Source organism: Vigna unguiculata, chromosome 7 (assembly GCF_004118075.2).
Source record: "Vigna unguiculata cultivar IT97K-499-35 chromosome 7, ASM411807v1, whole genome shotgun sequence".
NCBI lineage: Eukaryota > Viridiplantae > Streptophyta > Magnoliopsida > Fabales > Fabaceae > Vigna > Vigna unguiculata.
In genome coordinates, this window is record NC_040285.1 from 9,865,113 (window position 1) to 9,893,021 (window position 27,909).

Genomic DNA, 27,909 nt, shown 5'->3' on the forward strand with positions numbered 1-27,909 from the left:
GATCATATTTTATACACACATAGAGATAATATATATATTGCGAATTGCCATGCATGTTCGTACAGTTTCGTATCAGAGAAATATATACATTGGTAAGCAACAAAGTCAGCAACTACGTATCAATAACTGGCACAGTTGAATAATAATATAAATGTTGATCTCCATAATTATATTAGTAGCAAATAGCATAGGCTACCAATCATGTCAACCATTTAATGCTTCAGATCATTGGTTCTTCCCATGCCACAATTATATATACCTTATCACTTACCACCTCAAACACTCACTGCACTTTGAATCATCTTCTTCTCTCTCTTTTTCTCTCTCTCTTGAAGGAAACTATGAAGTCAAGATTTCTCAGAGGGTGTCTGAACAAGTGCAAGAAAATGTGCCTGAACAAGTGCATATCTTGTGAGGAATGCTGTGAAAGGGGTTGGTGGTGTTCTCTTCGTGAAGGGTGTTCCAATATTCCAAGTGATGTTCCAAAGGGCCACTTGGTTGTGTATGTGGGAGAGAAGCACAAGAGATATGTGATCAAGATTGGTTTGCTCCATCATCCACTCTTCAGGGCCTTGTTGGATCAAGCTCAGGAAGAGTACGATTTCATTGCAGACTCAAAACTCTGCATTCCCTGCGATGAACACCTCTTTCTCAGTGTTGTTCGATGTGCTAGCTCCCCACAGAACCAACCGGTGTGTCTGTGTCTCTGAGAAACAGAAATCGCTTCTGAAACATTCTTTGTTTCCATGTTGTTCAGATTCTTAGTTCTAACCATGTTGATATAATATGAGTAGCCACCTTAATTATATATATCATAATGTGTTGTAAGTAGGTTGAGGCACGATTAAGTGTCACTGATGTCATTCTTGGTGAATTCAAGAAGAGAGAGTGTTCTTCTACCCCTTGGCATAAATTTTCCAACCAGTATTGTAGAAAAAAATAAAATTAAGTTTAATTCATATTATAAGTTGTTACATTTTTATTGATTTATTTAGAGGGAATTTGTGAATTGAGGAAAGGAAAATGAGATTTGGTAGTGGTGAAGAGGAGGTAAGGCACATTTAGAAATGGAGAAGTGAGAAGGGTTGTCATGAAGCCATGTATCAGGTGCACGAGTACAGATTTTCTATTGAGTTTTTTTTGGTGTTGTTATCTGCCGAAAATTAAAACTATACTGTATTGATCCTTTAAAAGTATTATATTTTAAAAATTCAAGATCAGTAAGAATCCAAATTCGTGTCTCACTTATCCCTTTACTCTTTCTTATTGTTTTTAATAATCAGTAAGCGAGCAGTGAGAGATAAATAAATAAAGATAACTAAGGTATATGGGGATATATATATATATATATATATATATATATATCATATTCTTAACTAGAAAGGAAGCTGAAAAAGAGAGAGAAAGAAAGTAATTTCAGTGGAAGGAATGGGAGCTGTTCAATCCAAAGTCTAAAATTAGTTATATATACGAATATATACTACAAAATTATAGATTAAATATGTTTGTTTTTTTTTAAATTATTATGAAAATTATGTTTAGTTTATTAATAAATTATAAAGTATTTAGTCTGTAGATTTTTTTATAAAATATAAGGACGGGGGGATAATTTGTAATTTACTTTAGAGATAAAATAATTTTTTTATAATAATTTGAAAATAAAAAACATATTTAACTAAAAAATTATTTAGTACATTAAATTAAAATTGATCAAATAAGATATTAACATATTTATTTGTGACTGTTATGTAGTTTAAGATGCGATGATTGATGAGTAATTATAACGTACGTGTAATGAAATAATAAAAAGCACTAACTCCTATGAGCAATATGCTTAGAATTGTGACATTTAGTAGTGTTAAGACTAGTTAAATGTATAGTGTGTGTTTATCTTAACCATTTTAATTAATAATTTTTATTTGAACGGTTTTTATTATTTCCTAGGCTTAGGTTCTATATATGGAGACCATTATGAACTTAGAAAGTTGATGAGTACAATTTTATCATACGGTCTAATATGAGATTTTTTGGACTATATTGAGATTAATTTCATTTTTTAATTTGGAATTCTCTTAAATGGGGTTAAGTGAGATCTTGTTGAATTTTTTATTAAAAAGTAAGGTTTTGAGCCTTATCACACGACTTATTAAACGATACATTAGACGATTCAAAAGAGTCTTAGTAGAATTAGAAGCATTTGATAACACAAGTATCTCTTAAGTGTCTATATTTTTTGTACTATTAAAGTTGTCAAGCCTACTTAGTGTGATTAATTTGAATTTGAATATTTGAATATTTAAATTGAGTGATTTTATTAAGAAAAGGTGTGGATGCTAAACATAGAAACAAGTTATTATTCTCAAGTTGTGATTTAAGATATTGTGTGATTTATTTCCTTAATTATAAAAAGACAAATGCAATTTGAAGAATGATTAAAACTTTCCTTTCAAAGTATCTAATATAAAAAAGATGGAGATATGCACTTGATATTATATGCTTTAAAACGTAAGAGATACTTAATAAGTTAATAAAGACACTATATTGTCTCTTCCTTTTGAATTCTAATTTTTTTTTAGGGTTGCGTTTGAACTCACATGATTTAATTGAAGTTCTTGTCAGTTTGCTTAATTTTGATAATCTCTTATTTTCTTAATTGATGGGATAGATTGATATAAATTTGAATGGCAAATGTTTGGAAGGTGAGAGATACTCAATTAATTAATTGATGTTTTTCTGATTAATTTGATCATGTTTGGAACTTAGATGAATGATAATTATTTGATAATCGATGAAGAATTAACTATGAATGAATTGGAGAATCAATCTACTTCTTTTATCATTTTATTTTCACTATTTAAATATTGTCTTTATGACCAAAGCTCTCTATTAATTTGATGTTATCTCTAATTTTGTTTTTGCAAAAAAATTTATAATATGAAATATTGAGATGACTATTAAATTCGTTAGGAGACGATTTTTGATTGACTAACTGTATCTATATTCTTTTTTGCCAATTTTTTTGTGTAGAAAACAACTCGGTTCTAAGCAATGCACAACTAGTGCAATGCATTATATAATTACTCTTAATTTGATTCTAAAATGATAATGATCAACAATACACTATAATTTTGTTAGACTCTTTATGTATAGACTCTTCTAGTGATAATAAAGTAATTTCTTATAATCTTGGTTATGTGTTTTCAAACTTGTTATTATTAAGAACCCAACAATTGGCGTCGTTTGTGGAAACAAGAAAAAAAAATTAAGAATTTGAAGAAATGGCCACCAAATTTGACATCAAGAAGTTTTTCGAGGAGAAACATTTTGGATTTCAGAGAATTAAGATGGAGGTCATATTGCTAAAACAAACTTATGCTTAGGCTTTGAAGGTTGAGACAAATAAGCTAGTGTCTATGTATCAAAGGAAAAGGCTAACATGGTCAACAAAGCCAGTATTGCCAAGTGTCTTGGTGATAAGAGACAGAGGGAAGTCGCTGAGGAGAATACTATTGTATTGATATAGGTGAAACTTGAATCATTCTATGTGACTAAATCTTTGGTATAAAGATCTTGTTTGAAGCAACAACTATATTTGTTTATGACAACCGAGTAGAGATAGTTGGTGGAGTAGCTAGTGGATTTTGAGAAGATTTTGGATGATTTAGGGAACATTTAGGTGAAGCTTGAGGATGAGGATAATGATTTACTCCTTAACATCTCGCCTAAGAAGTATGAATATTTTCAAGATGCTTTATTGTTTGGGAAGGAGCAAACATTGCTCCTAAGGAGATGCATACCTCAATAAGAACTAAAAAGCTTCAAAAGTTCCAGTAGTTTAAGAGAGAGGATAATGGGTTGAGTTTGAATGTGTCTAAGTCAAATGGAACAAAGAAAAGGATTTTAAAGGGAAGAAGTCAAAGTAATACGCATTAGACAGTTTGAAAATGTTGAGTGTTATAACTACATCAAGAAAGGTCACTTCAAGCTAAGTTGTCCATAGAAGAAGAAAAATCAGAAAGTCAAGAACTCGAGAAAGAATTTAGTGATGTTGTAGCATTTGGTAGCTACAAGTTTGCTAGGGTGTTGGTGGCATCTGTGTCTAATACACAGAGGAGTTAGGTCATGGATTCAAGATGCACTTATGACATATGTCTAGTGAAGGATATTTTTGAGACCTTGGAATTGAAAGAAGGTGGGGTAATGTAACATCCTAATGGGTATTACTTATTTAAGATTAAAAAATAATAGAAATATTAATAAACTACATTTATTAATGAGGTGTTTTCCCAAAAACGCGGGAAAAATTAAAACTTTAGTTTATAAGCGTCAAAAGATAAAATCCAGAAATACGTTCAACTCTTACAAATATAAAATGATTCATAGTACTGATTACAAAAATAATCCATAAAAATATTGCCATGTAAAAACTTCCATACGGACCCCACTCCAGCTCTAAGTATCCACGTGCTCACCTGCATCAACATCTGCTCCCATGTAACAAATTACATGATCATCGTCAAACACACATAGATAAAGTGAGCTCAAATAAAAAGAAATACAATACACAATAACTTAATGATTTAAAACCCATAACTCTAATAACAACCTCAACTGTCAAACCCAACATTCACATCTTCCCCTGGACACCTTTTAATTCTACACCATTTGATGATTACATTGGTCGATATTTGTTGTTAGAGGTGTCTACTTGTCCCTCCGATATAGCCACCACCTATAGTCCATATATAGGAATAATCTTGTCACGACCACAATCCGCAACACCAAGTGAAGTTTCCCAATACGAACCGTAGTCTGTATTTGTCCAAAGACAACCAAACTTATTAGATAATACCGAGGAGGGCAATCTTTCGGAACCTATCTGTACGAGCCACGATCTCGCACACTCCACTGGACTTCCAAAACTACCAGACTACAACCTTTAGTGGTCACGTGTTACCCTAATACAAGCTCCACTCGTAACTAGGTCCCATCAAATCATTGTTTTATGACCTCCATCCAAAGCTGTGTAGAATCCTCCACGCAATCCAACTCTGCACCCAAAATTGTCGGGCGCTTCACACACGTCGTTAGGCGAAAACTGGCATTAGACATGCCACAATGAATTTCAGCCTACATTCAAATCTGCACATCATGACAATGTCCAAAACACACACTATACACATTTCACTCCAAGCAGCCCTACGTTTACACACATTTAATCCCATTCATCACATCATTATATATGGACTTAATCATCTTACATGCAAGGGTTTTCTTCCCACACCTTCTGCTCAATTAACCCATATTATACATAAAATTACCAGATAAATCCCCCAAGAATGCAAATCATAGAACGAAATTAGGATGTCTTGCTACACTGATGTGTCGCTTGCCGGTAGTTCATGCACCACCTGGCGATGCATACAATTCTGGGTTCTGCCCAGATTTCCCTACACCTGTACGAACCCCAAATTCCCCAATCACAAATTTGGTCACGCATTTTGGTATTCCTTTAGTATTCAATCAAAGATTTATATTTCATGTATGTTCCAATTAATATCATTTTCATGAAAAAAAAAAAGTACACCAATCGAAGCCAGAAACATATTTCCTCATTCCTAATTCCCACATGAACCCTAATCCCCAATCATGGCCATATTCATACAATTATCATCAAATCATACCATCTCAAACATGTAAATACATAGATAATCATACAATTTTATGTAGAGACCCCATCCAAGCATCACCAACATCAAAGAAACTCAAGAAACCAGAAAAACTGGTTAAGCCAGTTCGCGTCACCTGGCGGACAACACTCTACCGCCAAGCAGTTCAGAACAAAAACCCAGAAAATGGGTTGTGAAGGCATGTGTCGCTTGGCAGGTCTTCAACGCCGCTAGGCGGTTTCTTGAAATTTCCAAAAACGTGAACTTATGCAATTTTGGCAGAATCAAGACGTCTCATGGAAACTTGTGGGATTCAATTAGAGCTTAGACCGATGGTGTAAGGTCTTATTTTCTCATCATCATAGACAAATATTCGAGGAGGGTGTGGTTCTATAACTTGAAAAGTAAGTCTAAGACTTTTCAAATGTTTTAGGAGTGACACACCATGGTATGCAATAATAAGGCGCTAAACTAAAAGTGTTAATGACACACAATGAATTGGAGTTCATTTCAAGGGAATTCAATGATTTTTATAGGGTAAAAGGTATAAAGAGGCATAAGACAATTGTGGATACACCACAACAAAATGGGTAGATTAAGAGGATGTACAAAACCATTTTTGATAAGGTGAGATGTATGTTTCTAGGAGTTGGATTGCCTAAGTTCTTAAGGAGAGAAGCTGCAAAAAATATCATCTACTTGATAAATAAGAGTTCACCATCTACTATAAATTACAAGCCTATTATGGAAGTATGAAGTGGAAGACTTGCAAATTATGAGAATCTTATGGTGTTTAGCGCCTTGGTATTTTCATATGTCAAGAAGGATAATTTAAAAGCACAAGTTGAGAGGTATATCTTCATTATATATGTAAAAAGTGTGAATGGGTATAAAATGTGGAGGTTAGAGCCTAGAGAGGCTATATGTTTTGTAAACATGGATATCACATTTGATGATACTTAAATGACTATGATGTGCAAAGATCCAACGAAAGAGAAGGATAAAGCTCATGTTTAGGTGGAGTCTTTTGGTGATGGACTAGACTGTCTAGAAGTGTCAAACGATGGTCATCAAACAATGCAAACCAACCTTCTACCTCTAACTCAAGAAGGCATAGATATACAAAGGTAGATTATGCCTATCAATATACGTGTGATAGAAAGAGGAGGACAATCAAACCTACACAAATGTTTGGATATGTTGACCTTATCATCTATCCTTTAACAACAACTAAGGGGATAAATGATCCAAAGCCAAGAAACTTTCATAGGGCTATAAAAGGTGCAGGAGGTCAATAGTGACATGTTGCCATGGAAGAGGAAATTAAATCTCCAAGGAAAAACCACATATATACATTTGTTGATCTACCAAGAAACCATAAGGTGGTAAGATACAAGTGGGTGTTCAAGAAGGAGATAACATCGAGTGTAAAGGGAAAAAAGTTCAAGGCTACAAGGGTGGCAAAATTTTTTACACAAGTGAATATGTTAGACTATAATGAGATCTTCTCACTTATGGTAAAACATTGTTCTTTACGAATTTTGATGTATATTGTTAAATGGTTCAATCTCGTGTTGGACTAGTAAGATGTGAAGAGAACTTTTTTGCATGGAATATTGGAAGAGATTGTGTACATGCAATAACCTGAGTGTTTGTTGAGGATGGAAGGGTGTGTCTGTTGGAGAAATCATTGTATAACTTGAAGAAATGTTTGTGACAATGGTAAAAGAGATTTGATGACTTCCTAAGGCAGACAAAGTTTCATAGTAGTAGTTGTGATAGTTGTGTCTAAGTCCTAAAAAGAGAAGAAGAGCATGTGATATTCTTACTCTTATATGCAGATGATATCCTTATAGCCAACCAATACAAAAATAAATTGAAGAAGCTCAAAGAAAAATTAAACTCAGAGTTTGAAACGAAGGATCTTGATCCCATGAGACAAATCTAACCCATGTTGTTAGTATGGTTAGCAAGTTCATAACAAATCTTTGACATGCTCATTAGGAGACTTTGAAATGGGTATTGAGAAATTGGAAGGGAACGTTATCATCTAGTCTAGTGTATAGACATTCTACTCTTCAAATGTGAATGATTGAGAAACTAAGGGATGGACATGAGTTGATTGAGGCGAAATTATCTAGCCAATATTTGAGAAAGATAGGAAAAAATTGACTTTCTTTATGTGAAGTCCTAGTACCAAAATTAACTTCCTAGTAAAATCATAAGGAAACTATTTGTATAGAGGTAGCTTTGAGAATAGTAATGACCAAAAATTGTAATGATAATAATGTATGATTTTAAGTTTGTGTGGGAAATTATATTTAGCATGTCACAATAATATTGGAGGAAAAAATTATTAAAAATTCATATTGTGTCTTAATTTTAAGTTTTATGAATGCGAGAATAACTCTTGATATAAGAATAACTCTTGAAAGCATTTAAAATGAAATTCGCTAAAAAATTTGAGTAAAATAATTAGAGTATAAAACATGAAATTTAAAAACGCTTAAACGACATTATGTCTCACCGAAGATAAATAAGCAAAAGAAATAGTGATTTAGAAACCAATCATTTCAAATATATGATATCTTGGAAAAAAATGAATAAAAAGATTGATAAACAATCGTTAGACAAAATGATATATGTCCTCTATCCTTTATTTTGTAAAGCATTTTTCCCTTTTTAATTTTCTTCATCACATTCCATCTTGCTATCCATTTTTATCAATTACATTGATATCATATAAGTTTAATTCATTTTCACGTCTTGTTTTTTTGTTATAAAAGGTTTGAAAATGATAAAATATATATTCTTTTAGTTAATTGAAAAACATTACTTATAAAAATACAAGTATAATATTCATATGTTAAATTCAATCATTAACACTTCACATAACCTATTAAGAATGCATTTCTTTTACAGAAAACCCAATTTCTTAAATCAACACGGCAAAGTGCACACATGTATAATTCAAATACTGGCACCAAAGACTGCGTTCCTCAAGAGTAAAACACAACTACGAAATGCGAACCAATTTTATATTATTAAACAAAAAACAAGTGATAAAAGATAAATAAAGGAAAAAAATAGAAAGAAGGGGGATAACGACAAACAACATAATTAAGACTCAGGTGCCCTGGTAGGGATACAAAACATTATAAAACGCAACCAAAAAGGAAAAATAACGATCAGAAACAGCAATATGAGTATTGATGCCTTGATCGAACTTCAAATACATAAACTTATTCTCGTTTCATCTCTTCCTGCAACATTTTCACGCTATTTTCCCTATCAGGGGTTCAAAAACCCCACACCAGTTAGAGTGTGGCTATTAAAATCCTTCTCAATGATAAAAAAAATTCATAGTGGTGGCAGAAAAGGAGGAATCACTCAATGAAAGTCAGGTTTCGCTGGGTACGTGCAGCCAGGCCTTTGGATGATAACATTGGCAGCATAACACCCAGCCCTCACGCATTCTTCAATGGGCTTCCCCTTAACCAATTGTGAAAGAAATCCTCCCACAAACGCATCTCCTACAAAAACAACAAAAGTACATTATCAATTTAACAAGTTTCCTCAAACATTTTGGCTCTTTCCATGTTTGTTGCAATATCCATATTCCCACCACAGTATCTTAGCAGGAGAGATTAGTATTGCTTGAATCTATCTAAAAACATAATATAGCTATATGAATATTTCTAAAAAACATAATATAGCTATATGTCTGGTATCGTAAAACAATAGATAATTTGTAATAATTATTTAGAAACAACAATTATTTACAATGAAGAATAGGAAAGAAATACAAAACATACAGAAAACGAGGAAACTATAACTTGCGCGCATTTTACAATAATTGCCCATAAACTCAACTGTACATACAACTTTGCTTAAAGTCTAAACACTGAAAAGAATAGAACTGTGTACCTGCTCCATTTGTGTCAACTAATTTCTCTTTAGGTAATAATATCACAGGGTACAATTTCACTTTCCCATCCTCGGCAACACAGACAGGATCTGCACCTTGAGTGATAACGGTAATCCTTTTATGTGTTCCCGAAGCCTTTGGCAACTTGGAAATCTTTAAAGCTATTTCCTCTACGTTATCAGTCTAGTCAATAGGAAAAGAGTCAAAATACGTAACAAATTATAACTTCAAACAAAAACTGCAAGCCTTCCGATCTGCTGAATTACCTCCCAGCCTTGAACTTTGGAAAATGTTCTTGCTTCAGTCTCATTTCCAAAAACATAGTCCATATATCTGAATCCAAGAATGGACAGCGTTAATAAAATCCATATGAAATTTTTTTCTTTATTAAAATTAAAGGGTGAAGGATCCTTACGGTAGCACTTTCAGCAGAGCATCCTTGAAGAACTCACAGATAAAGGGAGCGGAAAGGTTCATCATGAAGGTCTGCATACAGGAATGGAATAGTTATTCCCAGAAACTGCTAGTAAGATGAGAATGCCAAGTTCGTATCATATCTAACCTTGCCATTTGCAGCTGCGTGTTCAGCAACTAATTGAATGGAATCGGGAGATACGGTGAGGAAAAAACCAGAAATATAGTAGTACTTGGCCTTTTCAACTATTCACAAAACACACGATAACAAATGTCAGTCATCTAGATTATTCAGGTATATGAGATAGAAAAGGACACTCTAAGGTAAGTTAACCAAATTTCTGGATATCAACAAGGTACCTAAGGCCCAATTTTCTGGTTTGACCAAATGCTCCGACTTATAGCAATTTGCAGCTGATAAGTTAGCAACAAGCGACCTGTATTTAGATGCAATCAAATAAAAGGCTTCATATACTTGTTTCGCGATCAAATATACGTTAAGCTGAAGTACACTATTTAAGAAAAAACATAAAATATAATTACTGATTTCTATAATAAGTAGAATAAAAAGTCAAGGAAAGTTTGATCGTCTGACCTTTCACCACCAACCACACAAACAGCACAAGTTCCAGTAGGTGCGGTGTCGATTTCATAATAGTGAACCTGATTGTTGAATGAATAAAAAGTTAATTTCAGAAATGGATTTCTAAGCGGTAAGACAAATCAAAAGATAAACTTACATTTACACCATCAAGTGAACATCTCTTCTTCATCTCCTCCCCAAATTTGTCCTTTCCTATGCAACCTATGTACCCTGTGGCACCAGGGGCTTGAAGCATCCACTGTTATGAGGTGAAAGCAAATGATTAGTTACACAACTAAAGCAGACTCAGCTCACTACATACAAGAAAGTACATACCTGAGCAACCCGGATTGAATTCTGAGTAGCACCTGCCAATGAGAAAATTATAAAAATCGTTAATATGAAATGTTCACCTCCATCCTTTTTCTCTCCCGCTCTTTTAGTAAAGCTACAATATGTGACTAAAAATCCAATAATTTGGATCAAGTCTATTACCTCCAGCAATGTACTCCACATTAGATTTGCTAGATAATTCTTCATACCTGAGACGATTGTCAGATCACATGAAAATATTAAAAATAAAATAAAATCTTATCCTAAAAAGAAAATATCCTCCAATAAAATACTAGCTCAGAAAAAAAAATGAAATCAGGAGAGAAAGCTAAAAATCTTACAAGATCTGGAGACTGAATATCTAACTAGTTTTTACATCAAGTTCTTAATTTTAAAATTTTATAAAAATATGTACATTGAGTATTTAGTAAAAGAGACAGGTAAAACTTGTGATTTTCCAGAACAACATTCTAGCATAAAGCATTAGCAGAGAGCACAACGGATAAGAAGTGGGTATACCGATTTTATACATCCCAAGGACTAGAACCACATCATATTAATAATATGTATATGAAATTACGAAAATGCCACACTCAGTACCAGAATAAGAGTAGGTTAATAGAATCGCCAATCAACCGACACAAATTCCTTTGTCTCTCATGTTTTCAGACAATGAACAATGATAGCAGTATATATGAATCCAGCTCAATTTTGGAGTATGTTTGGTAAGATTAACTGAAGAGAAAAAGTTTGGTAAAACTAGCAATCAACAAGTTGAAAGTAGTAAAATAACATTAAGGACATGATTAATTATTAACAAATATTAGTAGTAGGTAATTATATATCTTCAATAATTATAAATTTATACTTTTAATATATTATAATATTTTAATATATTTAAATTTCAAGTAATATTTGTGTAACAATTTGTTCTTTAATATAATTAAAAATAATTATTGTTTCTCAATAAAAAATAAATACCTTATTATAAATGAAAATAAATAGTTTAATCAATAAAACAATAGTAAACAAGTATAACATTACATCAATAATCCAAAAAAGTGTAACGGTAAAATCAAATCCAAAAATCAAAGTCATACAGAGGGTTTGAATATTAGCGTTTTCTATTTTTATTTTAAGATGTAAAATGGTAAAAATATAATTTCATCTGGATACATTGTTGTGAAATACTAATATCAAAATAATTTAATCAAAACTTCATCTACTAATATTTATCTATAATCTGTATGAAATGTTTAACCAAACACACTTGGTTGGGAAAGGTAGAAAAGTTTTAAATCTTCCTATAAATCCCCCTAATTGTTAAATGAAAATGCATTTTATGCTTATATGTTTTGAATATATTACGTAGATTTAATTTCCATATTAAGCCTCTCTTTAAAAAGAGAATCACCTTTAGTAGTACAACATTTTTTGTTTTGCTTTTTTTCAAGAAACTCTTTCAATAGTTAAGAGAAAAGCAATTGTAGTAAGTACTTGTTTATTATGAAAAAAATAAAACTATTTTCCATAATTTAAGTCACACCGACACCTGATAAAATAGGAAAAGTTAAAAAGACAAAGAATTGAAGTGCATGAATCTATAAACTTGAGTGCAATAATCTCAAACTCAGTCCATTTCAAACCAAGCGTGAATTTACAAGTAAAACAACGTTCTTACTTCACATAAACTAATTTTTGTAAGCATGTGTTTTAAACTTTTTTACCCGGAAAACTGATCTAACAATTACAAGAGCTTTTAAATATGTTCTTGTATAGAAACATTCCACTCATTCAACCAATAAAATTGAAACAAACAAGGGCTCAGTTGATATACACAGAACGAATAACAAATTCCAGTGGCTACGCGTGACAAGTTGCAGAGAGATATCAAAGGAAAAGAGAAAAATCTTACATAGGCTTGTGCTTATCCTCGGCGAGAATCGCATCGTTCAACTTGATACCATATCTGTTACACAGAAACAGAACAATAAGCGTTAGATCTGATCCATCGTATCTCGTTTTCTTTCAGATTTACACATCAATCACATAATAAACCTCTCCAACAGTGTTCTTATTAGTTCTAAGCTCAGAATAGCAATATTCCGCAACACATCATCATTAATAATAAATAACTATTAATATTATTACTCATTGACAGTAACAGTGATTTAAAGATAGGGAAATGTGAGGAACAAACCGTTGCAAGAAATCGTCGTCGACGACGGCAGAAATGTCAAGGAGAGGGTTACACATTCCGAGGAGAACGCCGTCCAACTCCATTGATGCGAGAGAGGAGAAAACAGAGAGAAGAGAAATGCGAAGAGTGGTTAAAGTGGGAGTGAACGAATGAGATGCAGATCTACACGAATGTGAACATGTTGCTTTCTTTTATAGGCGCTTTTGCTCTCTTTTTTTTTTGTTTTTTATTTTTATTTTTTTGGGCTAACCGGGCTTTGTGGGATTGGTGGGATTCGCACGATAAAGGGTGTTTTATTACTCTGTCAGTAGCGAGGGAATTAAATTATTGGGACTGTTCGACAAAATTAATATAGAAAATTTATTGAATTAGATTTTTATGTTCTGTATAAGTATAATAAAATATTCAAATCAGAGATTATACCAGTAGATACTATACTTTAATATCGGGTTGTGCATGATTATGATTTCCTAATTTAAAAATAAAATGTAAGAAAACTATTGAGAAGTTAATTATTTTAAGAATTGTAAAGTTCTTTTACCTCAAAACATTTATTGCAGTACGTCAATTTTCATGAATGTATTAATTTTTAATGCAATGGTATTAATTTTGACTAAAAAATATTATTTTAATATAGAATTTTTATTATTGTTATTTTATTGTGATGTTTAGATCTGGAACCTCACCAATCCCTGGTCTAATTCCACCAACCAGGTTGGGGCCCAAAGTGGAAAGTGTATGGCGCACCACACACAATACCCTAATTTTCAACTCGTAGGTCACTATTTTACTTTTAAATGTCAATTGATATTACTATTTGACTACCCGAAATGCATTTGCATTTTTTTGTGAAACAAAATTCAAAATGAAAATGATTTAAAATTGCAATGGCAGTTAATAAGACATCGCCTATCACCTACTTCAGCAATGACTAGCACCTACCACAAACTTGGAATTCCTTTGGAAGTTGAAGATGAAGAAAAAAAAAAGACAAAATATATACAATATATATAATCTACTAATAATAAAATCAATTGCCATAATGGATTTCTCAAGTTGGGCTTGGATATATATCTTCTAATTAAAAAAACTGGGATATCTACTCAACAACTTCTACTTTTGTTATGCGTGCTTTCACCTTTATTCGATATTTATTTCTATACATTTTATAAGGTTCTAGACATGACATCGGCTCGCATTAGATATGAATAATGTCTACCTGCAATTTGATTCACGTAAAAAAAAATTACCTGCACCTATTTGCTCATTGGATACCTACATAAAAAGAAAAATCTGTGAATTATTTTCAACCTATGGAGACTGGATACCACATATATTTTAAAACACACAAAATTAAATTTTGAATATTTAAACACTACAATTACTTTAAAATTAATATAGTATTGAATAAAATAAAATACAACTAAAACTAAAGTTTACAAAAACTATCACTATTCTAGACGAGTAAGTCTCTACTTAGAAGTAAAGTTGCATTAGACAACTAAGAGAGAATGTCTAACCGACATAATGAGGTTGAGTACTTGACCAACATGGTCGTTAGGTCCAGCATTTCTGAAACATTTTCTTTGAAAACATATTCAAGGTCAATGTTGTTAATGATTAAGGAATGTGCAATTGTTTCACATCATTTGTTCACGTATAAGGTAAATGTGGTGCAATAAGAAAAGTTCGATCATACTACCTAAAATTTTGTATATGTACCTAAAATTTTGTATATGTATATTAGGTAGATTTTTTATAAAACATGTCATTTAATGTTAGTAAATAGTTGATAAGTGCTCATTTTACCTATTTGTCACATGCATTCAACACTTATCTTGGTTGATTATATTGCATAAATCGAGGATTTTACTCCATTTTGATTAGAATTTAGCAAAAGCATTTAGATATAAACATGAGTGGCGAATTATTATATTTTTTATGAATTTATGCAAAATTAGAAGAAATAGAGCATAACAACTTGAGCCTTAGAATTACAACTTCAGCAACTCAAAGGCCGTTTTAAAAAGATTTAAACTTTGCCTCCACAACTCAAACAAAGAAGATGGTGCCTAGGCCACAAGAAGAAAACTTCACCATGAAGCAACCTTAAGCACCAAAAATCTGGAGCTCAACCATGGAGGAAACCCACCATTGAAGAAAGTTATGTGATTGAACAACACAAAAGGGGTTTAAGCTAGGAAGAAACCCTCCATGGAGTTAGTGATTAAATTAACATTTCATGTGTGATGAACTGATCAATCATTTGTTGCATATATAGCTTGAGTTATGCGAAAACTAATTCATCTTATAGATCCAATTGAGTCATTTAAGGCTATTAGGAGGCAGACATGTTCCTATATGACTTAGCTAGTGTAAAGAGTCTTAATCATTGATGCAAAGAGTTCATTCTTCAGGAGTAAAGAATAATGAATGAACTTTGTTAATTCAATAAAACAGTAATTATGCACAAGAACATAATAGTGAAATCCAATCTCAACTTGTTTTATACACTTGAATTATTCGATTTTAACTTCGAGTTCTAGATCAACATCACTTTACAAATCCAAATAGCATCATGAGTCTTGATAGAAGTTGATCAATCCTTGTAAATACGACACTTAGTACTACAGTCGAACCAGTACACTTGGTGTGACTAATCTCGAGCTGGGACGTCATCAATAGTAAAATATAAAATTAAATATAATAAAGAATAAAAAAACCCATTAAGATATCTTTTTATTTTCTCTTCCTCTGTCTCTTGATTTACTTATCATTTATGTTCATCTTTCACTGTTTCACATGTTCCTTTTTATTTTTGTTAAAACAATTTAAACAAAAGTTCATTACTTTTGCTCTCATTTCTCACATGTTTTATTCCATCTGAAGAAAAAAAAAAAAGTAACCTCTCTTGCTCTCACTTGATACTAAAAATACTAGTTTGTATTTTTTTATCTCATGAGTCTTTTGTATATTAATTTTTTTATGAATATAAAAGAAAAAGTTAACTATTATGTATTTTGTCATAACCTGGTTGTAATTGAGGTTTTATTATAGATTTCCCTTTTAATAATTACATTTCAATATTTAATTAGATTTTAATATTTTACTTTTTAGTCTTGATTTTTTTTTTCCAAATAGTTATACTAATGAAGAATAAAGGATGGATTCATTTTTTAAAAGTGATAAAAGGGAAAACCTAATATGAATTTCAAACTTCTTATGAATTTCAAAATTAACAAGGTTATCAACATAGTTATTTCCTTCACAATAAACGTTTGAACTCCACATCATCACAAATCTTTATGCATTTTCCCCACCTTCCTTTAAGGCTAGGAGACAATAGAAATGATAATAAGGTTGGGCAAGTGCGAGCTTGATTATCTCATCTCTATCTTCGAAGTTAATCTTCATCCACGTCCTCATACCTAATGCATATAAAGTTTTCATCTTATCCCCATCCCCATTAAAAAATGAGTATATGAATAGTAGTGTATGTGTTTGTCTCTTCATTATTTCAAATATTAATTAAATAATTTTTATAAAAAATAAATATCACAGTAAAGAAAACCTAATATTAACAAAATGAAACATGTTTTCTTTTCTAATAATTGGATAAAGGTCAAATAGTTATAAAAAAAATGATCAAATGTCTATCTTAGAAAAATAAGTTACGAAACCAATGACTAAATAAAAGTTAATATACGATTTTAGGAATTGTTGATCAAGGTCGTATCCAACCAAATAGAACATATAAATGCAATACTCAGGAGTTAACCCAAGGTCATCTTCCAATGACCAAACCTTTCATTCAAAGCTTTTCATATGCAATTCAACACAAAAGGGGGGGTTGGCAGATTCAATTGACTAAATGCTAACAACAGATTAAATGAAATGAAACAGTAATTAAAACGTACTGATTTCCTTGATTCAAATACAAGTCCACTTAACATAGCCACCAAATTAACACCTTTGTCTACTCTCAATCCACTAGACAATAACCTACTAAGCGAAAGTTACAATCCCGTTCCATTACGCAATTAAGCAATGCATACATGAATTCATTACAGCCAAGCTACATACATTAAGCATGAACATAATCCAACCCAAACATATGCACTTAATTTGTAAATTAAGCATAAAAAAGATGAACCACATACACTCCACAAATTTAAGATAAAGAGATGGCAGAATTAACAAAACCAACAGAACCTCAAAGCTTCATTGCATTTTTCATCAAGGAATCAATACACGAATTTAGAAAGCTATGAAAATGGAGCAATTAAACACTTCAAAACTGAAATACCTTATGGGAGAACATTTAAAAAAATAAACAACCAAAACAAAACATCAAACCCTAAGTTGGATCATATGGAAATGTCAATTCAAGACTAAAATGAGATTTATAAAGCTTCAATGGAACCAAAATGGTTGTTGTATCATACAAAACGAAAACCACATAGATGGGCGTTGTTCCAAGTCATTAAAAATTAGAAAATGAAATTCCCAAGCTACCAAATGTGCAAAAAACATAAAATCCACAATGGATGTTGTGAATAATGCATAAAAACGTTAATTATGAGTGCTAAAACGTGAAAAATGAAGAAGACACCTCCATGGGTCACCAACCAAAGCTAAGAAACATGAAAATGGAGTCTGAGGAAGAAGATGTTGGCTGCCACATGAAAAGGAAGACCTAAACTCGTGGTCACAGCATCGTAAATCCACATATTTACAAAAATATCATTTTGGTCAGCAAAATTACAAAAATGTCACTATGGGCTGAAAATGTTGGCCCAATGACGTGGACAAACTAATTGACATGATGCAGATGTGGTAATGATGTGGAAATGAAGTGACAACTCTCTTTTCATCTTATGATTAGCATCCAAGCTCCAAAATTGCTTCACAAAATACCCAAAAATAATTAGAAATGAAAATTAGACCATTTAATACCAAATTAATCAAAATTCGGAATAATGGCCTAATGAAGCCCAATTGATTAAAATGCACTAAAAATAGACAATTAAACACCAAACATCCATAAAGATGAACACAAAAAGGCAATGAAATATGGGAAAATAATGAATCATCAATTGCCTAATAAATTAAACGTGTTTTCATAATTTAAAATGGGAACATGAAAGCAAATACAAATATTTGAACATGTTTGGGGATATGAACATGGCAGACATGTAAACAACCACTTTGTCCCCATACCCAATTTAAAAATTCAAGTATTATCCATACTCATTAGTATCCTATCAATGTTAGGGGTGGGCAAAAGATCCAACTTTCTTGATCAGATCTACTTTTACTCTAATCCAATCCATTTAAGATTCAATTTTATAAAAAATTCAATCCATTTTATTCAATCTACATTTCAATCTAATCTACATGTTATATATTTTTTGGATTGGATATCCATTCTTTGAATCTAGATTTCAAATATGGAAAATCCAAAATATCCAATCCAAATTTTCATTCTAAGTTTTTAGTTGGGTTAGGCTGTAGGAATGGATGGACTAGCCCAGACTGAAGCTCGAGATGCGCAGGTCGAGACGCGTCAGACCAAGCCGAAGGTATCTTTTCATAGGCCATAAGCTCAAATTCAAAGGTATATTTTCAGCTAGATTCACTCCACTTGGCCCAACCTTAAAGATCTTAAATCATGAGCTGCACATTGTGTAATCCATGAACTAAATGTGTCCCAAAATGAGCATCACACATTCTACAATGCAAGGAAGGGAAACATTCTTTCAAAGTGAGAGTAGGTATGGCCAATTTCCTCTATAGCATTGTAAAGCTCAATGACCATAGGCTCAGGTTTAGAGGAGTCTTCCTCAGCTTGATTCATTCCACTTGGTTCAACCTCAAAGATCTTCAATCACGAGTTGCACATTGTGTAAAATTCAGAAAGAGAGTTTTCAAAATTGGTTTCACTATTTTCACGCTCAAAAACCATAAAAGTTACTTCATTATCTGAAAAACCAATTAATATTGTCTGCACATAAGTGAATTCAATTGGTTGATTTGTCCGTACAATCAGTTGATTTCACTTGACTTAAGTGAAATCAACCGATTGCATAACAATTCAACTTATTGAATACATTCATACCAGAACTATATGCAACAAGCCTTTTAACTTGTTAAAACCCTTTTTAACATATTGAAAAGGACAGACAAAAGACAAAGAGATCTACACTACATCATACAGTCTATGAATTGAGTCTAATCTTCAAGCTTTTTTATCTTCATGTCAATTTCATATTCAATAACCCCCAAGCTTGATCAACAATGAGTCACTTCAAATATCTATTAAGTTTTCATCAAAACACATGATCACATGCGCTATCTTCATCAAATTCATGCACTAAGGTCAATTGTGCCAACAAACTCAATTTGGCCAAACCTGATTCAACTTCTCTCTAGCCCATCTAAGCATGACCTAACTTGATTCTGATCCAAGTTGGACCCAAACGAACTTGACTCAACATGCGCCTAGCTCAACCAAACCAAATGTGATCCCAGGCTGACTTGGTTTGGCTTGGACTTAGATTGACTCTACCCAAACTAAGCCTGGGTTGACTTGGCTTTACCAGCTTAGGCTAATTCAATTTAATCGAGGTTGAGCAACCTTAGCTTGACCTGAACCTAGTTAACTTAGCTCAACTTGAGTTGGGGCATACTCAACTCGACCTAGGACAAGGTCGACTTAGCTTGACCTAGGCTCGATTTTATCTAGTCTTGATCAAACTAGGACTCACTTGAGCTTAGCCCAACTCGGCTGAACGTGGATCGACCCTAACTTTGATTAATGTTGACCCACCCCAACTTGTCTTGACCTAGATCTAAGTTGAATAAGCTTGACTTGGGCCTATGCCAACTCGACTTAACCTAACATGATGAAGGTTTTGTAAGTTTTGAAATTGTTGAAATCCCAAGAAGGGGGGTTGAATTGGCTAGTTAAAAATAGAATGTCTTTTGAAGGTTTAAAATTGTTTTAATTTGAATCAATTTGATCACCAAGTTTGGATGCAAACACCTTTAGACGGTACACTTTCAACCGATCAAAAACATAGTTAGTCGATTGATTTTACTAAACAAATGTTGTACTGGTATAATAAATCGATTAAATCAAAACAGTCGATTGAAATACTGGGAAAATTACAAAAATGTAGATTTGTGATTTAAAGCAAGAACAATGTAAAAGATCAATCAAGACAGGTTTTAATGAGTTATACATGCTCAATGTTGCAGATGCCACCACAACACTCAAGAATATCAAAAGGATGGTTTAAATCCAAATTCTTTAAACTTTGAATGATAATGCAAGAGAGAAGGGTTAGAGAAAAGATTAATGCACAAGATTTTTATACTGGTTTACTCAAACCTGAGCTACATCTAGTTTTTCAAGGCAACCCGAGCTTAACTTTGTACTATTTCAAAAGATTTATAAAGTTTACACTCTTACACTTTCTAAATAAGCAAAAACACACACAAAAGACTCTTGAATCACACAAGAATCACAACTCTTGCAGACCTGGAAAATCAATAGGCACACACACAAAGCTTGAGAAAGATCACACCTCAGTGGTAGCACAACCCTGCCCACCACAAACACCTTTTCCAAGCTTCAACCACACAAAAAAAAATGCTCCAAGAATTGACCCAATATCAATCTTCACCAGCTGCAAACTGAATGATCACGAAAGAGAGAGAATTTCAAGGTTTCTAGAATGGTTTCGCGCTAAAAAATGGTCTTGTTACCTCTCTTTCGAAAATCACATCACTTATAGTCAAACTGTTACGAAATTCAATAGGTTGATTTTAAAATCAATCGGTTGATGTCACTTAATTTAATAAGTGAAATCAATCAATTAAAAAATAAATCAACTGATTGAATAAGTTACAGTTTAAGACTACTGCAGTTAACTTGTTAACCTGTTGAAAATTCAAACTCAACTAAACATGGGTCAACCTGGACTTAGATAAATGGTGATCCACCTCATCTCGATTGAATGTGTACTTGGCCTGACTTAACTCAAATTGGGTCCAAATCGACTCTACTTGATCTTGGATCAAATTGACTCAGCTCAACCTAGGCTTAGACCAACTTATGACTTGACCTAGGTTCAACCAACTCGACTCGATTGGGACCAAGATTTACTTGGCTCTAGTTGAACTTAAACCAACTTAACTTAACCTGTGTGAACATGACTTGATTTTGATCGGTGAAGACTCGACTTAACCTTGAATGAGCTTGACTCAATTCTATTTTACTTGAGTTTGACCTGATCTAACATTTCATAACATGAAAATAATCTTATTTAATATAAATTGAGAAATTATTTTTACAAACATTTAATAAAAAAATCTACAACAACTTTGAAAAAAAAAACATCAATCAAAATTGATTACAAAAGACGATCAATATTAATATTTTTTGAATTTGATTGTAATTGAAATATTTTATGAAAAAAAAATTAAAATTCACTAAATTTAAATTATCTTATTCAAATAAAAGTGAGACGTTATTATTTTTTGCTGGCTTTCCTTCCTCATTTGCAAAGAAAAGCGGAAAAGTCCTGTGACATGAAAGTGTTATAGTTTTTATAGTTTGATGTACATGATATAGTAATAATAGTATCATTAATAATATTAAGCATTGCATTTAATAATAATAAATAAATTTATATTTTAATAATAAAAATACTAATAATATTATTAAATATAAATAATATTAATATTAATATTAATATTAATAATAATAATACATTCATAAATCAAATCATTCAACATCTTTCATAATTTTTTTTTCATTTCTCTTCATTTCTTACCATTTCTCCCTTCATCTAAAAATTCTCACATTTATTTACCTTTCTTCTCCCTCAAATCAGCTCATTTCCACTCCTCTAAATCTATCATCCACTCAAAAAACGGGCTTAAGAAAGTGAAACAATTTAAAACAACATCAATTCAAATTCAATATATTTAAATATCTTAAAAATTATGAAATCCTTTATCTAAATACATGGTCAATGTTTTATTTTATTTTCATCCTGGGTTGAAATCTATGTTTGATGTCTAGCATTGGATAAGACCATTAACTATTTGTCTTCAACAACAACAAAAAAATAAAACAGTTAAGTATGTTCATGAACCAAAGCATTTTAAATCCAAATAGTATTTGTAGACTGAGTAAAAATCCCAACCACGACAACATCTAACTATTTGTATTCAACAAATAAGGTTTGCTGGTGTCTCTAACACAATTTTAGTACGTGCTATCTCAACTTTAAGAAAATAATTAACTTAATCCTTTTTAAAGATAAAAATACTTTAACCTTAACAAAAATTATTGCATTTATAAGATGTCAATCAATAAGTAAAAATAAAAATAAAAACAAAAAAATATATAAAATTCAAAATAAAAGAATGTAAAAACTAAAAGCATAATAAATCTGTTGAAGTTTGACGCTTATAAATAAAAATAAATAAGTTACAAACACATAATTTGGACACTTTTATAACCATAATTGAAGCTTGAGTTGATAAAGTTCACGAGTTATTTATAAATATTAGATAACAACTCGGTCGTCACATTCAAATATTATCAACCATATTCATTAATCAAGTGTAATAATCCTATTCGGGAAAATTATGTTGCAGAAACAGAAATTGTTAGTTCAGGCATATTCATGAACCATGACAACATCTAATTGGAATTTCCCAATAATTATGTGTCTTCTAAGAGGATGGGGGCAAAAACAAAGTCACGATTTTGAATAAAAATTAAGAAAAATAAATTAAAGCAAACAATATCCAGCACAAAGAAAGATTGTAGGGATGAACAAATGAAACATCATCTGGTGATTTTATTTAGTGCTATATTATTGACAAAGAATACTAAAAAGGATTAACAAGGGTCATCAATCAATGTGCATTGTGAAGGGGTTCCTCTCAATGCCATTAGACTGCAGTGGGAAGCCAATATTTCAATGCTTGCCCATTCCTTGTCTGTTTGTAAAATGTCACACACTTAGTTGAGTCTTCCTTTAAGATCAGGTAATCCCATTTTTTCGGATAAATAAGGGTAAATAAAAAGAAAGTTGACTGAAAACCAAAATCATAAGCAAGAATTTCTTGCTGACTCCGAATCAAAATTTAAAGATGATCAATGATTGCTTTTGTAAATTCAGTTGTCTTTGAACTGCCACCAAGATCAGCAGTTCGGTACTTCCCTTCTGCAATTGTTTTGAGGATGGCGTTTTGAATCTGTTCCGCTTTGTCATTGAGGTTCAAATGGCGCAACATTGAAACACCACTCAGCAGTAAAGCAGTCGGGTTTGCCAAATTCTACATATACGGAGGAAAATAGTAAGCAACAATGTATATCTCATAAAAAGTGTTGACCTAGTTAGATACATGCAACCTTACTCCTCGAGAGATAGGATGTTGTTTCGAAAGAACTAGCAACCACTAAGGATTTGATTAGACAAACTGCTTTATAAGCATTACTAGGAAAATAAAATACGAAAAAAATAAATAAGTTTCTCTTCTTTAGCTTTTCTCCAAAATCATTTTTTTTAACTTGTACATTAACTATTTTACCTTATTAAGAAACTTATTTCATTTTTTATCTAATTGTATTTTTCTAGAAATGCTTAAGAAGTTTACCAAAATAGATTCTAAGAAGGGGGGAAACCTGATGGTTGTGCCAAATCCTAAACAAATATAGGTTTAATATAAGAGATCATTTTCAAAAGGAAGAGAGAACATTAATATTGTGAACAGAATTTTCATAAGGGGAAACTCAAATTGGTAGCTTGCTTCTTTTTAAAGGACTAATTTTGATACAGTAGTAAGTATCGACACTAGAGAAAATAATGTTACATATGACCTACTAATGAGAAAATCCTTAAATATCATGAAGCAAAACACACCACCAAAATTGAATAACAGTCGGGCAAGAATGTCCAATACCATAAGTCTAAAAAGTGATAACTAATACCTCTAAGGTTCTGTTTCATCTTTAATTTCTAATCAGTTTCATATTTTAGGAACACTTTTATATTCTCAACACTTTTGCTAAAAGCAGTAATCTTACGAGTTAGGTTCCAGCATCCCCATATTATAAATAACTAAAGCTGTTCATAGATGTTTGACCATAAATGCAAAAGAAAAACTACTAATTGAGAGTAGAGACAATAATTGTGTAAAAAGATTACATATATTAATCCATTAACGACTGTGACTAGATTAAGAGATGAGAAGAAGCCAGAAAGCTTCTAAGGAGCCCACATTATAGCCCAGTGCCCCCCACCTATTTTTGGCTAACTTTCACTTAAATTATTTATCAAACAAGACTAAGCTTCTAAAAAAGTATGCAAGCATTTTGCTAAAGACTTGGAAATTTTAAAAAGCCCAAGTGGACAACCAAGATGACTCATTTCATTATTATATATTAGATATGACATGCACATTTTGTTGCAAATTAATACATCATTTCAACTTCATACAAAATATAATAATTTAAAGACTATATCATTTTGAAAAATATAAAAGTGTAATTTCTCCGTCTGGTAGTTGGCTTTCAAATAACGAAAATGTCTATACAGACTTTCACTCAAACCGATCCCAAAACTGAAGCCTGTGGTAGGCTCAGGCTAACATTTTGCAATCACGTAAATGTTTATTTGGGTGGCCTGTCGGGTTAAGTCAATTTTCAACCTGAATTAGGATGGTACCAAAAGCTTTCCCTATTAGTTTGTCTAATGCCTCGCAACAAAACTATTCATCACAAGTATGAAACAAACTCATCACATTCCATGACAACAGGGCACAAAAGGTAGTACAGATACTACAAGGTAGAATGAATACATTCACAGCTCACCTTTCCAGCAATATCAGGTGCTGAACCATGTACTGCCTCTGCAAGTGCAATACCTCCCTCACCAATGTTGCAGCTGCAAAAAGACATTAAACGTTGTCAGATGATATAATTGTGAGTTTCACATTTCTTTGGATAAATCAATAAAAATACCTTGGTGTTAAGCCCAATCCCCCAACCAAGCCAGCACACAGGTCACTGATAATATCACCATAAAGATTAGGCATCACTAGTACGTCAAAAAGTGCAGGATTCTTCACAAGCTGTAGATGGTCAGAAAAGAAAGTGTCAATAATTTTCTAACACATAGTATTTCTAAATGCAGTTTTACATTACTCTAACTCATTATATTACCATCATGCAGCAATTGTCAATGACAACTTCCTCATAAGTTATCTCAGGATATTTCTCTGCAACCTCACGGCAACACTGAAATAATTTAAAAGAAAAGGTGTTATCAATAGAATTCGTGAACAAAATTTGAGACTAAACATTTCATATAGGCATGTATATGGTGGACCTTGAGGAAAAGACCATCAGTCTTTTGCATAATATTGGCTTTGTGTATTGCAGAAACCCTCTCTCTTCCATGAGACTTGGCATAGTGAAAAGCATACTCAGCTACCCTTAAACTTGCTTGGCGTGTAATGATTTTGAGACTTTCCACTACACCTCTCACAACCTGAAACCAAAAAATACTAAACAAATTTATAATGATCAGAATTCAGATGATAGCACTTAATACCAATGGTAGTGAAATTTACCTGATGTTCAAGTCCACTGTACTCGCCTTCAGTATTTTCACGGATTGTAATCAGATTGACATTATCATATCGAGTTTTGTAGCCAGGAAGACTGTAACAAGGCCGAACATTGGCATACAAATTGAGCTCTTTTCTGAGTGTAAGGTTTAATGAGCGATGCCCTTTTCCAATAGGGGTGGCCATTGGCCCTTTCAAGCCAACCCGATTTCTCCTAACAGATTCCAAACTTTCCCATGTGAGAAAGCTTTGCGTTCTAGGGTCAATTTCAGTTCCCACATAGTGCTCTTCCCATTCTATTGGGACGTCAGCTGCTTCAAATATCTAGTATTACAATAGCAATAATAATTGAATGTGTATTAGATGAATTCAACCAAGCAAGTCATTTCTATAACTATACAAATCTACACAGCAAGAAGCAAATATTGCAAGCGAGATGAAAAAGAATAAAGTATAGAGAATGTTAATCAGATATCACTTTCAATAGCAACCAGGAGGGAATTATAAGAGTGGAGAACAGATTGCAGAGCCATGGAAAAGTGAGAAAAGTAAAACAACCAATATAACCTTAATACTAGGAAATCAAGCAAGGTATAGAAAGTATTTCTTCACACATATGATGCCCGATGTCTTCCAAGAACGGCTTGCAAAATAGCAAGTCTTGGCACACACACACAACCTTCACCAAGAAATTGTAAATCTTAAAAGCCACACTCTTAAGAACTAAAAATCTTGTTTTTTAAAGCTTAAACTATGTGTGCGTCTGTGTGTTCATGCCCTGCAATCTATACCTGTGTCTCTGTCATTGTCTAGCTTCATAGTATATATAGAAACCAAGAGCTATTTCAAGTCCAGCTTAAATTACTGAAAATTATATAAAACAAAACTCGGCAGAAAGATGAAACTTGAGCGTATCAGTAAAGGATCATTTAGATTCATGAAGAAGTTAGTCATATTATCTCTATCATCCCTCGCACACATTACACAAGCCCTAGCGATACTGACACCATAAACATTAGCCACAGCAACATCTCGTAACTTTATCTAGTTAGTTGCCCCTGTCCACAATCTAAACGTTGAGAAACCACACATAAAAGAAGGCAACTGCCGCTGTAGCTCAAGACAGTGTACGCATTGCATGCTAAAAACATGACACCATATATAATTATACAATCGCAGGAATAATGCAATGAACCACAGGCCTGAATTTTAATATATTTTCTAAACGAAAAAGTTATTTTTAATTTCAAAATTCTTTCCTCTTGCACGTCAACAACAATAATGAGAAAACATTTCACAAACGTTTAAACGACAGGTTTCCTTTGTGTTTGCAAAAAAATAACATTAAAATTTATTTAAAGAGAAAACGAATTCCCTAGAACAATTATTTAGATTTTATACATAATATTATTGAAGTAAAGTTCGCTCAGGAAATTCTAGATTATCATTTTCTAGGTGCGTGATTAGCTATTGTACACATAATTTCACGCAGAAACAGCGCGAGCGAGTACAAATCAGAAACACAGAGACAATAGAAAAACAAAGGCATCGGAATTGAAAGCGATTCCGCGTATCTACAAAGGCGGAAGAATTTGTGAGAGGGGAACCTGTTTGACGGAATCAGCGATCTCGGGGCCGATGCCGTCGCCGGGGAAGAGAGTGGCGCGGATCGTGGAGGAAGCGGCGGAGGAGAAGGCCCTAGGGTTTGACAGGAAGCGCCCTCCGAAGGTTCGTCGCAGGAGCTGAAAAGTCATGCTTGACCACGAGCACTTTCTCACGCGCACAGCAAAAACGCAAACCAAATTGTTATTGCAACCAAAAGAAACGAAAGTAGTGTATTAGTGAGACAGGGCGAATAGAAAATAGACGGGATTGTGAGGGTATCAGCAGTGGAAAAGTATTGAAGGGTAAAATTGAGAAAAACAAATGTGTAGTTGAAAAATTCAATACAAACAAGGTTATGTTTGACAGCAATGAAATATATATGGTGTTAAAAAGTTAGTTAAAAGTTGAAAGATAAAAACCAGTTGTGAAGTTTTCGAAGCTAATTGTTTTTCTTTCTCTCTAGATCTTGGATTTTCAAAGCTCCATAACTCATACATATTTTTTTTTTCTGAAGTAATTTCCT

The 27,909-nt window shown here is 32.5% G+C and overlaps 3 protein-coding genes across 3 annotated transcripts; 1 reads left to right on the forward strand and 2 right to left on the reverse strand.

Annotated features, from left to right (window-relative positions):
- The first annotated feature begins 297 nt into the window (after positions 1 to 297).
- LOC114189714 (auxin-responsive protein SAUR50-like) lies at positions 298 to 914 on the forward strand. Its single transcript, XM_028078372.1, has one exon. It carries the CDS (start codon positions 342 to 344, stop codon positions 708 to 710), a length of 369 nt encoding a protein of 122 aa, XP_027934173.1. The 5' UTR covers positions 298 to 341; the 3' UTR covers positions 711 to 914.
- Positions 915 to 8,771: 7,857 nt separating this feature from the next.
- Positions 8,772 to 13,312, reverse strand: LOC114192183 (adenosine kinase 2-like). The gene is made up of 12 exons (XM_028081816.1): positions 13,128 to 13,312; positions 12,843 to 12,896; positions 11,090 to 11,136; positions 10,931 to 10,962; positions 10,752 to 10,853; positions 10,607 to 10,674; positions 10,372 to 10,448; positions 10,160 to 10,257; positions 10,013 to 10,083; positions 9,864 to 9,930; positions 9,597 to 9,780; positions 8,772 to 9,202 (listed from the first exon to the last, which is right to left on the reverse strand). The coding sequence occupies exons 1-12, from the start codon at positions 13,208 to 13,210 to the stop codon at positions 9,060 to 9,062; spliced, it is 1,026 nt and encodes a 341-aa protein (XP_027937617.1). The 5' UTR covers positions 13,211 to 13,312; the 3' UTR covers positions 8,772 to 9,059.
- A 9,656-nt stretch (positions 13,313 to 22,968) lies between these two features.
- Positions 22,969 to 27,642, reverse strand: LOC114192048 (isocitrate dehydrogenase [NAD] catalytic subunit 5, mitochondrial). The gene is made up of 7 exons (XM_028081601.1): positions 27,389 to 27,642; positions 25,785 to 26,105; positions 25,541 to 25,702; positions 25,375 to 25,449; positions 25,174 to 25,283; positions 25,024 to 25,096; positions 22,969 to 23,486 (listed from the first exon to the last, which is right to left on the reverse strand). Exons 1-7 carry the CDS (start codon positions 27,533 to 27,535, stop codon positions 23,295 to 23,297), a joined length of 1,080 nt encoding a protein of 359 aa, XP_027937402.1. The 5' UTR covers positions 27,536 to 27,642; the 3' UTR covers positions 22,969 to 23,294.
- Positions 27,643 to 27,909: the final 267 nt, after the last annotated feature.